This window comes from Miniopterus schreibersii (genome assembly GCF_964146895.1).
Source record: "Miniopterus schreibersii genome assembly, chromosome: 15".
Lineage (NCBI taxonomy): Eukaryota > Metazoa > Chordata > Mammalia > Chiroptera > Miniopteridae > Miniopterus > Miniopterus schreibersii.
Window position 1 is genome coordinate 51,430,908 of NC_138115.1, and position 13,122 is coordinate 51,444,029.

General features: G+C 47.7%; 1 protein-coding gene across 2 annotated transcripts in view; it reads left to right on the top strand.

The window, feature by feature from the left end:
• Positions 1-13,122, top strand: part of RAD54L2 (RAD54 like 2) — a 50,065-nt gene that overhangs the window by 11,713 nt on the left and 25,230 nt on the right. For both annotated transcript variants that reach the window (XM_081159374.1, XM_081159375.1), the window contains exon 2: positions 8,657-8,846. In XM_081159374.1, coding sequence (XP_081015500.1) covers positions 8,711-8,846 — 136 coding nt within the window. In that variant the 5' untranslated portion in view covers positions 8,657-8,710. The remainder of the gene's footprint in view (positions 1-8,656; positions 8,847-13,122) is intronic.

Here is a 13,122-nt window from a genome sequence, read left to right on the forward strand (position 1 = left end):
GCTCCGGACGCATTTACTACTCTGCCCTGTCCTCCTGCTTTATGCCCCAGGAGTGCAGCCTTGGGTTGCCTCCCACTCTGCTCTTCCTTGCCTGAGTCACTGTTCACAGAGCTCCCTGTCATTGGGCTCGTCCTGCCTCTCCCCCGTCTTCTCCCGTCCACACCTCTAGTCCCCTGTCGCCGGGCCCTCTGCCAGTTACCCCTGTTCAGCTCTCTCAAAAACTCGCTTTGGGCTGCGCTCCTCGTAACGCTTGACCTGGCCTGACCCGTGGTTGCTCTTTGTCTTTGCGTCCCCAGTAGGCAGTAGTTGTTCAATACGTTTTTTTGAGCTGAACAGAATATTTGGAGGTGTGACTCTAGGTGGAGACATTCCAGAGACCACCGAGGCTTCCATGTGATGAGCCGTTTTTTCAGTAACTTGGAGTAGGTAAGAATCAGTTTCTGACATGAGGGGTGTAACTTGTTATTAAAAACAGAGCCGGCTGTTTTTGTGGTTTTGGCACCTGAGCGTGTCAGAGCTCTCTATGGAGAACCGTCGTTTCCCTCCTTTTCAAAATTGGACCTCCACTGCTCTTCGGTATTCTTTGTTGGCCAGCACCCTAGGAGGCTGTGTCTTTAAGGAATGGCTTTGGTTTCAGATGATGTAAGAGCTTCCCAAGCATTGGTTCTCAGTCATCAGTCCTCTTCGGGAGAAGCCTCATCCGAGATCTCAGAGCCTGTTTACGTCAGGGCACACAGAGTGCGCATTTTAGTGAAGGAACCTCTTGGTTTGTTACAAGTCTTGTCCTCCACGTGTGTCTCCCCCTTACTCTGCCCCCGTGTGTGCATCAAAAATCACTAGCACGTGGTGATACCATAGCGTTTACTGTGCCGAGCAGGAGGGAGGGTCAGGCCCTCGCTCTGTTCTGTCTGTCAGTCACTCCCCTGCTATCCTGGGGGCGTTTTTATTTCGGCGGCAGTGCTGCAGCAGTGCCCACTCGAGAAGAGCCACAAGATGTTTAATGACCTCTTGCTGACTGAAAGCCCAGGAGATTGGAACTTCACTCACCTTGCTGAGCAGCAGGCCTGGCGTCACTGTCCTTGAGACATGCAGGGTCACGAGGTGCTCGCTTTTATTCTTCACGCTCAGCCAACTAGACGGTGCTGGGCGGTGGCTGCCAGTAGTGGTAAGCTGGCATAGTGCGTGTGACCAGGCAGAAGTTTGGGGTTTAATTCCAGGTTGCACCTCAGCCTGGTTAGAGGAACTGTCAGCCCTGGACTGCACCCTTCACTGCACTCGGGTGAGTGAGGATCCTTGAGCACCAGACAACTGTCAGACTCTTCTTCCCAGACACTTTTTTCTTTAAAATATGTCTTCAGGCCCCTACTTCATCTCAGCCTTTGCCTGTTGTGCCCTCTGCCGTGACGGTGTCTCGTGGCCACCAGGCCCCTGCGTGGATTACTGTGTTCTCTGTACCTCCCACGTGGTGTCGTGAGGTTTGGCCTTCCTCCCTGGGATAGCGCCTTTACCTCTCTGTGCCTCACACAGGCCATGCTCCAGTCTTAGACAGATGCCCTTCTGCCCAGGGGTTAACAGCCATCATTTTCTGTTCACAGAAGTAAGGTTTTCCTGCAGGTCCTCTTCCTACTGGCAGAATCCATAGCCTGAGTTTTGCCCAGGCCCCTTATGCTTTTCCCCAGAGAAGCGATAGGGGGTGTTAGTTTGAAAGAAGCAGCCCTTTTCTACGTCGCTGTATTGGCTCTAGGTCAGGTGCTCACTTCCTCTCCCACTTATCTTTGCTAATATTCTGTCACTGTTTTCTTCAGTATTTATGTCCAGTGGTAGATGACAGACTTATAGGTCAAATTTACTTAAGTAACTGTGGGTTCAGTGGCATGAGTCTTAAGCTACTTATTTCTACAGTATGTATGCTGACGTGTGTGAGAGCCTGAGAACTAGGCACAGGTTGAATAATCTTGGCCATAAAGCAACGGTGAAGCGTGTGATCTAGGATGGATTACATAAGTCTCCTTAGAAGACTGTCCAGAACTGGGCCACACCAACACATAGAAGGGAGGGCAAGCTGGTGAGTCTAATTTCTACCTGCCTGTGGGGTGCCGTTCGTTTATGACATTGATCGGACCTGGAGCCTTCCACAGGGAGCCCAGGCGAGACTTGCCTCCGAGATGGTTCCAGTTCCTGGGCCTAGGGTAAGAGTGAGAGAGGCCTGCCCCCTAGCAAGAGGACATCCTGCCCCACGCAGGGATGCTTGGGGGTTTAATTAGCCTTTTTAACCCTAAGTTATTGAGTTGTTGTTTTTAAATTTTCTTTATTATTGATTTTTTTAGGGGGAGGAGACCAAATATGTTTCTGATTGTACCATAGGCACCTTAAGGAGTCTGCACCTGACCAGCATTACCGTGCATTTTAGAGCTCTGAGAAGTGGAGCCAGAGTTTATGTCCTTAAGGAGCTAAGTGCACAGAGTGCTCAAGTCACTGGCAGGGCCAAAGTGAGAAACTCCAGTAACCATATAAGTACAGTTACATTAGTGTATCATATTTACCCCATAAAATATCCTGACAGTATAACAGTGCAATCACAGAAATAGTGGTCATCCAGTTTAGGGAAGACCACATACACAGCCATGTAGGTGTAGCTGTTTTACAAGAAATGACTGAAATCTAAAGTGATCCGCATCAACTCAAAATGAGTGGTTACTAGTTGTATTATAAAAGGCTTCATGTGGGGCCCCTGCTAAAGTCTTACTTTTAAAACCTTTGATTTGTGGAAGTGCTATTTGCATAGAGCTTTTCAGGATTGAGTCTTGCGAGTAGGCTGACTAGATAGAGAGAGGTCTTTACCAACGTTCACGCCCACTGCAGGGCTATGAAGGGCAAGCCATCCCCTCTGTGCACAGCTTGCGTCTGTCTGGGTTTGAAAGCACCCACACTGAGCTCAGTGGCTCTGACCATAAGAATGCTTAGGAGAGGGAGGAGCCTCAGAGGGCTTGGGCTTTGGGAGGGGACTGGGGGTGGGGGTGGGGGTGGAGGTGGTGGTGGGGACACTGGAGGGATGGGACCAGAGCACGACTGGGCTTTTCTCCAAGCCTTTCAGTCTTACCATCTAGTGGATGAACTGCAGCTTTTAGGTGGATCTGGACTCAGATCTGGCTTAGGCTCCGGGAAGCCTAGGAAGGCGGGCCAGCCATGCCTCTGCCATGTGGGCCCTTACCTCTGTAAACCCTGTTTTATGAAGGTGGAGCTGTGTAGAAAGCGATGCTGGGCTCGAATGCCTAATGGTAACGCATCATCTACCCAGAACACCCTCACTCAGATTACACCCCTCCCGTGTTTTAATGTGCAAGTGGGTGGTTTGTGTGTGCGTGTGTGCACGTGTGTATGTGTGCGCACAGTGAGAGAATTTTTCAGAGCTAGATTTCCCCGGGGAGCAGTGGCTATGCCACTGACTTCTCAGCACTTGTCCCCTTACCCTCTCCTGCCCCCACCCCCTTTCCCTCTGGTAATCACCAGGCTGTTGTCTGTGTCTCTGAGTTGTTGTTTTCATTTGTTTTTACTTGGTCCCTTCCCCTTTTCACCCAGCCTTCCAGCCTCCCTCCCCTCTGATAGCTCTCAGTCTGCTCTCTGTATCTATTACTCTCTTTCTATTTTGTTTGTTTATTTTGTTCATTTTTTTCACTTAGCATAATACCCTCCAGCTCCCGCCATGCTGTTGCAAAGAGTGACATCCCCCCCCCTTTTTTTTTTTTTACGGCCGAGTAGTAGTCCATGGTGTGAATGTCCCACAGCTTTTTTACCCACTGACCCACTGATGGGCACTTGGGCTGCTTCCAAATCTTGGCTATTGTAAATAATGCTGCAATGAACATAGGGGTGCATAGATTCTTTCCAGTTAGTGTTTTGGGGTTCTTCGGATAAATTCCCAGAAGTGGAATCGCTGGCTCACAAGGTGTTCCATTGACCTATATGCCTATTCTTATGCCAGTACCATGCTGTTTCAATTACTATGTCCTGGTAGTGTAGTTTGATATCAGGTAGTATGATTCCACCAACTTTGTTCTTCTTTCTCAAGATTGCTGTGGCTATTTGGGTTCTTTTGTGGTTCCCTATAAATTTTTGGAATATTCTAGTTCTGTGAAATATGCCATTGGTATCTTTATAGGAATTGCATTGAATCCATAGGTTGCTTTGGGTGGTACGGACATTTTAATGATGTTAATCTTCCTATCCATGAACATGGTATATGCTTCCACTTGTTTGTATCTTCTCCAGTTTCTTTCCTCATTTTTTGAATCAGGCTGCCTCCCTGTGTTCTGAAAGGCTGTGCCACGTGGAAGTGTCTGCGTGTGGGGCTGGGACCCCTCAGAGGCAGAATGTAATGAATTGTGCTGTGTCCCCAAAATCACCTTTCCCCTGCCATTTCCCCATTGTTGCCTTTTTGAGGAGATCAGTAACAGCAAAACCTGCTTCTTAAGTAGTTGGTGTGGTTCTAAAGAGCTGAGAATTCATTGTGTCATCTCTGTAAAGAAATTTAGTGACTCATGGAAGGGAAGGAGAGAGAAAAGCCAAATTTGGTGGGACTTAAGAAATCTATCACTTTCCAGTTTCTTCTCAGTTTTGGGCATCCAATGGCCTGGGTGCTATTTTGAAGGTTCCTCTTGTGAGTAGGAGGCTGGACCAATGTCACTCCTATTCTTTTTTTCTTTTTTTAAAAATATATTTTTATTGATCTCAGAGAGAGGAAGGGAGAGAGAGAGAAACATCAATGATGAATCATTTATCAGTTGCCTCCTGCACACCCCCTGTTGGGGATTGAGCCCGCAACCCGGGCATGTGCCCTGACTGGGAATCGAACCCTGATCTCCTGGATAATAGGTCAATGCTCAACCACTGAGCCACGCTGGCCGGGATCTCCTATTCTCATAGCACATGTGGTGGTTACATGTTTAATTTATGTTTGCTTCTAGCAGGAGCTTGGGGTTGAGGTTTTGAAGATGTTTGTTAATGGGGTTTACAGGAGGCATTTTCTTGTTACTACTCATCTCTGCATGCTCGACATTCTTCCACCACCACATAGTCTCTTCTCTAAGATGACAGGCATTGAGATTACCTGAACGTACTTGCTAGTTAAAAACTGTTCTCTAAGAGCCACTCCATAATCAGCCAAGCAAAAGACGTATCTCAAAGCAGTCTACGATGAACAGGGCCAATACTGATTACAGACACTGGCTTCCAAACACAGTGTACTTACTGATGAATTGTCATCATACTATTGTTCAGAAATAAGTTTCGCTTCCAAAGAGGCTGAAATACTCCTTCTTTTCTAAGACCGAATGAACTAAGGACATAAGAGTCATTCCTTCAGGGATTTGGAATCTGCTTTGTCACTTGGCAAATGGTAGCTCAGCAGTTGTGTTGATTTGTACTTGTGGGTCACCTGTTTTCCCTGGACCTCAGTGCCCTTTGTAGGTGTTTCTGGAAGTGTGTTATTAACGCTAAAATTTAGATTTTGTTACTAAATCATTTCACAGCTAGTCTTTGCTTTAGTTGTTGTGAGAGTACATGGCTAAGCACATGGCCCGTCGGGAGGGACAGTCATAATTCCTGTGGTTTAAACTGAGCAGCATTAAACTTGAGTTCTAGTTTTCCAAGACTCTGAGAGACCTAGCTTGCTTCATTTTGTTTCTCTCTGTTCAGGAGGGTGAATAAGTTCTGCTTCTAGTTGTGTCTGCGCCTTAATAAGAGGTACCAGTTCCAAAATAGGGTTTTCAGTTTTTATTTTGGGAGATCGGAGGAATTTCAGGGTGACCTGATTGTTGATGTGGTTGTCTGCAGCAGGTTGTCTTGTAAAAGATTATTTCTCTTGTTTTCCTCCCCCACATCTTACTAAAAATTGGAAGTATATGGATAAATGGAAAGAACTGGCCGGTGAATCTTTATGTTAACATTTTGCTATATTTGCTCTATCACAGAGTAACCCATTTAGCGTTGTCCTTACCTTTTCCCCCCAAGAAGAGTGACCTTTACAGCTAATAGGAAGTGGAGAGAGAAGCAGACAGACCGACACGCATGGTGCCTGCACATACTAGACAAGTAAGAGCAGGTTGACAAATGAGCGAGTGGATGTGAATGAATGAGTTATCTGAATAGGACACGCTTCTAGCTGCAGGATACAAAGAAACAATTCCCAGCTGAATCTGTGCCCTTAGGGGTTTACTGTTGGCCAGGAGGTAAGAAACCAAAGAAGACTAACCTAACCACTTTGCCCAGTAGCCTATACCAAGCCTTCAGCAAAGGTCGGCATGGTCAGTGTGGCTAACGGGACTCAGAAGAGGGACTGTGGTCCCAGAAGTGCGGGGCAGCTGGCGGAGGCTTTTTGGAAGAAATGGAGCTGGAACTGGGCCAAGAGGTAGAACAGAGCCTGAGAGCTGAGATGGGCGCAGGGGCCTCCTGAGCGGGCGCAGCCCGAGGCTCCCACATGCTTCGGAGGAGTGGCAGTGTGGGGAATAGCCAGCCGCCCACCGGAAGCTTCATTCACGTGATTGGAGGGCGGTGGGACGTCTTCTTCCTGCTCTGGGGCAGGACCCTGGCCTGTTCTAGGCAGGGCCCATCCCTGTGTCCTGAGCTCTCAGTTACTCCCACTCCAGGGCTCTGCCCCGCTGCCCACTCTGCTTGGGGCACGCTCCCTCCAGACGGCTGTGTGGCTCCCTCTTCCTTCTGGCCTCTGTTGAGAGGTGATTTCCCTGCTTCCCGTGCCCCCCCATGTAAAATACAGCTCCTTCCAGCACTCACCATCCTCCAGTACTCCCGGCATGCTTTGCTGTGCTTGGTACTATGTCCCCAAAGCCTGGGTGGTGCCCGTGATTATATGGCCGTGTGTGTGTGTGTGTGTGTGTGTAGGTAAATGGAGATACAGAGGGTCGGTGCCCGTGATTATATGGCCGTGTGTGTGTGTGTAGGTAAATGGAGATACAGAGGGTCGGTGCCCGTGATTATATGGCCGTGTGTGTGTGTGTGTGTGTGTGTATAGGTAAATGGAGATACAGAGGGTCGGTGCCCGTGATTATATGGCCGTGTGTGTGTGTGTGTAGGTAAATGGAGATGCAGAGGGTCGGTGCCCGTGATTATATGGCCGTGTGTGTGTGTGTGTAGGTAAATGGAGATGCAGAGGGTCGGTGCCCATGATTATATGGCCGTGTGTGTGTGTGTATAGGTAAATGGAGATACAGAGGGTCGGTGCCTGTGATTATATGGCCGTGTGTGTGTGTGTGTGTGTGTGTAGGTAAATGGAGATGCAGAGGGTCGGTGCCCGTGATTATATGGCCGTGTGTGTGTGTGTGTGTGTGTGTGTGTGTGTAGGTGTAGGTAAATGGAGATACAGAGGGTCGGTGCCCATGATTATATGGCCGTGTGTGTGTGTGTGTGTGTGTGTGTGTGTGTAGGTGTAGGTAAATGGAGATACAGAGGGTCGGTGCCCATGATTATATGGCCGTGTGTGTGTGTGTGTGTGTGTGTGTGTGTAGGTAAATGGAGATGCAGAGGGTCGGTGCCCATGATTATATGGCCGTGTGTGTGTGTGTGTGTGTGTGTGTAGGTAAATGGAGATGCAGAGGGTCGGTGCCCATGATTATATGGCCGTGTGTGTGTGTGTGTGTGTGTGTGTGTGTAGGTAAATGGAGATACAGAGGGTCGGTGCCCATGATTATATGGCCGTGTGTGTGTGTGTGTGTGTGTGTGTGTAGGTAAATGGAGATGCAGAGGGTCGGTGCCCGTGATTATATGGCCGTGTGTGTGTGTGTGTGTGTGTGTAGGTAAATGGAGATGCAGAGGGTCGGTGCCCGTGATTATATGGCCGTGTGTGTGTGTGTAGGTAAATGGAGATGCAGAGGGTCGGTGCCCGTGATTATATGGCCGTGTGTGTGTGTGTGTGTGTGTAGGTAAATGGAGATGCAGAGGGTCGGTGCCCGTGATTATATGGCCGTGTGTGTGTGTGTGTGTGTGTGTGTGTGTGTGTGTAGGTAAATGGAGATACAGAGGGTCGGTGCCCGTGATTATATGGCCGTGTGTGTGTGTGTGTGTGTAGGTAAATGGAGATACAGAGGGTCGGTGCCCGTGATTATATGGCCGTGTGTGTGTGTGTGTGTGTAGGTAAATGGAGATACAGAGGGTCGGTGCCCGTGATTATATGGCCGTGTGTGTGTGTGTGTATAGGTAAGTGGAGATACAGAGGGTCGGTGCCCGTGATTATATGGCCGTGTGTGTGTGTGTGTATAGGTAAGTGGAGATACAGAGGGTCGGTGCCCGTGATTATATGGCCGTGTGTGTGTGTGTGTGTGTAGGTAAATGGAGATACAGAGGGTCGGTGCCTGTGATTATATGGCCGTGTATGTGTGTGTGTGTATAGGTAAATGGAGATACAGAGGGTCGGTGCTCAGGGAATGGTTTATGCCTGAAGGAATGAACAAATGGCAATTCTGAGATGGGCAGTCACCAAACATAGCCCAGGGCCGGTGCACATGTGGGCAAAGTTGAAATGCGAGTGTGGTTAGCTCACCCTGCTTAGAAAAGCTCCGGGGAATTCATCCATGGCACTTTGTCTTTGAAAGATTCATGCTCCTGAGTGAAGCCCTGATGGCTCTGATGCCTCTTTTCCTTCCAGGACCCCTGCAGTGGACCATGAGCCGGTAATGCCCGCTGAGGACCCCGGGGAGCCATGTCGGACGAGTCCGCCTCAGGGAGCGATCCAGACCTGGACCCGGACGTGGAGCTGGAGGATGCGGAAGAGGAGGAGGAGGAGGAGGCGGCCGCGGAGGAGCACAGCGGGGGCGCGGGGGAGGACCTGCTGGACGGTGAGCGGGCGAGTCTTTCTTCTAGTGAACCTGCTGCCTGAGCGTGCTGTTTCCAGTCGGGTCCTTAGGTCGTCCATCATGAGAAGACACTGGAAACAGCAGCAACGAGCTCACATGCTCCATCCCAGGAAACGGGTTGTTCCACATAAGCCTCACTTTAGTGCTGGCAGGACCCCTGGCGTCTGTCTAGCTCATCTTTGACAGACGTGCAGACTCAGGCCCAAAGATCCGAGAGTGGAGCATACTTGCCCAAGTCATGGAGGAGTTGGTGGCAGAGTCCCTGTGACTACACTCTGTGGTCCATGGTCATCAACCCACGAGGTGGGCACAGATGGGCATGGGGGTGACAGTGAGGGGTCTGAGAGTTTCCTGACATTACGCTCACAGTTCTGCTTGTGTGGACGTGAGGGGATCACCTGGACCACTGGGTGAGGAGAGCTGGGCTCTTTCTCAGCCCCTGGTTCTCGACTCTCCTACAGCAAGTTTGCTTTCTGCTTTTTCTCTGACCCCATTCTACTTGTCCTCTTTGCAGAAGATATGTTCTAGGCAGAGGGCCAGGGCAAAGGCCCTGGGGTGGAAACAGATCACTTGTTTAAGAATCAGAAAGGTAGAAGTGTGACGGCTGGAGCATGGAGAGCAAGGGGCAGAGCATTCTGGGGTGAGGCAGGCGGGGGCCTGAGTGTGGGTGGTTTGAGATGTACCTGGAACCTGGGGTTTATTTGCTTGGGTTCTAACAGGTGCTGTTTCAGACTCTGACTGTGAGTACAAGACTGACTTCAGAACAGCCTGAGTCAGAGTTTAGGGTGACCTCTTGTTAGGAATTAAGTGGTGCCCATTTTGATACCAGTTTCTGCCCTTCCTGTCTGTGTGCCAAGCTTAGAGACACACAGGTCGGGAATCTGCTGGGAACAGAAAGGTTGTGTTGTAAATCTGCTTCAGAAAAGCCTATCATGTGTTGGCTCAGTTATTCAGAGTGGCTTTGTAGGAACTTTAACACTCCTTCCCAGTAATCCATGGAGTGGGCGCTTCTGGCTGTGGTTTAATTGGCATTTCCCTGATTACGTAAGATGTTCAGCCCTTTTGCATATGCTTTCATGACCATTTGCACTTTTGTGATGTGCCTCAACACTTTTTTCTTTTACCTTTTTTCTTTTTTCCCACCCATTTCTTATTGATTTATAGTAATTCTTTGTGCCTGAATATGAGTCTTTTGTTGCACATACACACGTATGCCTTTCCCTTCTATATTGATTTTCCGCCCTCTTAATTGTGGTGGGTTTTTTTTGCAGTTTTATGCTCTTTCCCTCTTCCACTCACCACTTGGGAACCACCATGCTACTTTCTGTCTCTATGACGTCATCTGTTTGAAGTATCTCGTATAAGTGGAGTCATATAGTACTTGCTGTTTGTGACTGGCTTATTTTACTTGGCCTAACGTCCTCAAGATTCATCCGTGCTGTAGCCTGTGACTAACATTCCACTGTATGTGTAGATCATGTTTTCCTAATTCTTTTGTCTGTGGGTGGACACTGGGTTGCTTCCGTGTTGTAGCTGTTGTGAATAACCCACGAACATGGGTGTTTAAATATTTCTACGAGACCCTACTTTCAGTTTTTTCGAGTATACCCCCAGGTTGTCTTTTTTTTCTTTTATTGTTTGCACCTTTAGTGTCATATCCAAGAAATCGTTGCCAAATTCAGTGCCATGAAGCTTTTCCCCTATGTTGTCTTGTGAGAGTTTTATAGTTTTAGGTTTCATATTTAGGTATTTGATCCATTTTGAGTTAACTTTTGTGTGTGGTATGAGGTAAGGGCCCATGTTCATTCTTCTGCATGTGGATGTCCAGTTTTCTCAGCACCATTTGCTGAAAATGCTGGTCTTGTCCTATTGAATGGTGTTGGTACTGTTGTTGAAAATCAATTGACCATATATGCGAGAGTTTATTTCTGGGCTTTTAATTCTTTCCCCTTGCTCTTTATATCTGTCTTTATGCCAGTGCCATACAGTTTTGATTACTGTAGCTTTATGGTAAGTTTTGAAATCAGGAAGTGTGAGTCCTCCAACTTTGTTCTTTTTCAAAATTGTTTTTGCCTGTTTTTATAAATAAAGCTTTACTGGAACACAGCTATGCTTGTTAGCTTATTTGTTTATGGCTACTTTTGAGCTACAGTGACAAAGTTGTTTTGGGCCCCAAAGCCTAAGGTGTTCACTGTCTGGCCCTTCATGGAAGAGGTTTTCCCATCACTGAACATTAAAACTCTTTGTCATTTCTCCAGCTGTAGTAGACTGTACCACAAGTAAGGAAATCAAAAGGAAAAATAATTTGTACAAAGATATTTATGTCTCTATAGATGCAAATGAAAAATAGAACAGCCCCAGTGCCCAGCAGCAGGGGAAGAACAAAGCGCTCTCTAAAAAACAAACAAAAAACACATGCATTTTTTTATTCTGGAAAAAACACAGAGACACTGGGAAATGAACCCTGTGACCCAGTACTCTATTCAGTAGTTGCTGATACAGGGCTAGTCTTGTTTCATCTGTTCCCCCAGCCTTGGATTATTTGGAAGTAGATCCTTAGTGTAACATTTTACCTGTAAAAGCTTTAGAGAATATTTACTCTGTTTTCTAACGTATAAGGCCTTAAATAAATAAAAAAACAGACACAATATGCTCTCACACCTAAATTTTTAAATCAATAATTTCTTATAAAAATATCCAGATAATTCCTGATTATCTTTTAAAAATTATTTGTACTGTTTATTTATTAAAATCCCTACAAGGTCCACATTGACTTGATTTATCTTTAAATCTCTTTAATATTTAAGTTTTCCTCTACCTTTGTTTCATTTTCTTTTTTCCTTGCAACTTATTTGTAGAAGAAAAGGATTCGCTTGTTCTGTGGGTTTGCATATTTCTAGGTTTTGCTGATTGCAGCCCTGTGACCTCGTTTGCCAAGTTCAACACTGTCCTTAGTCCCCTGTACATTTGCAAACTGGGAGTGAGATACCAAGGTGTGTTCAGATTCAGGCTCAGTTTTTTGGCACATGTGTCATAGGTTGTGGTGCATACTTGTATCGTGCCAGGAGGCACATGGTTAAGATGTGGAATCTGCTGATCTTTTTAACCCTCACCTGAGGATATGTTTTCATTGATTTTAGAGAGAGAGGAAGGTAGGGAGAGAGAAACATCGATCCATTGCTTCCCACATGTGCCCTGACCAGGGCTCAAACCCACAACATTTTGGGATGACACTCCAACCAACTGAGAAACCTGACATTTTATAACAAGCATCACGAAGCAGCCGTGAAGCACTTGTAAGACACCGACTTGGGTGACGACAAACTTTAAGTATCAGCACATCTATAAACTGAAGTCGAACAAGCCAGCAGTAGTTGTTGGACCCATAGGCTGAGGTTTCATTCACAGAATGCTGGGTGGTTAGGAGCTGGTTTAGACCTGTATCTTTACAGAGAAAAGGGGAAACCCATGGCTGAGCTAAATGTGCATGAGAATTTTATATGCTGTATCTAATCATTTTAAAGTCGCTGCTGCATTTGGCTACATCCCACCCCAAGCCAGACAGGAATTCACAGCCAGGCCTCACAGGTTGTGGTGTAGATGGTGACTTTTCTGTTACACTGAAAGGCTGTCACGTTCTGTCCCTCCTTCCTCCAGGAACAGTCCACTCTGCAAGGCAAACACTGGAAGGAAGAAACACAACAGTTGGCAACAAGCTCCCCCTGCCCAGCAGATCGAGTTCAAGCCCCTTGGCCTAGCACTCAGGGCCTGCCCTCTACCTTGGGCTCTGTCTTATGTGCCTACGCTCCCACTACCTGGCCTCCAGTGGTGACTTGTGAAATAGAAACAAAACAAAAAGCCTTAAGGCCAGCAGAACATCAAAGGTCATTGTCAAAACCAGTTTAGAGGACCCAGCAAAATACCCGAGTTGAAGTGTGAGTTGTGCCAACCCGGCCCCAAGTGGAATTGGTGTGTAGGCCAAGGGGCAGAGTTGGTGAAAGTGGCTGTTTAGCAATAGATGTCCCCTCCTAGGGAGTCTGCTGTTCAGACACCTGCTCCTCGGGGAGGAGGAATTTGATGGCCTCGCTTTGTGGGGGAGACCCAGGGCTGCGGGCTTGAGGGGGGTGACAGTAGATGACAGTTCATGGGAGCGTTTGCTCTCTGGGGGGCGGGGCTGGAGGAATGATGGCTCTCTCCGCCTGTGGTGCTCAGGTGCAGGTGGGAGAGGGCTGTGTGAGTAGGTAGTGAATTTGGGGGG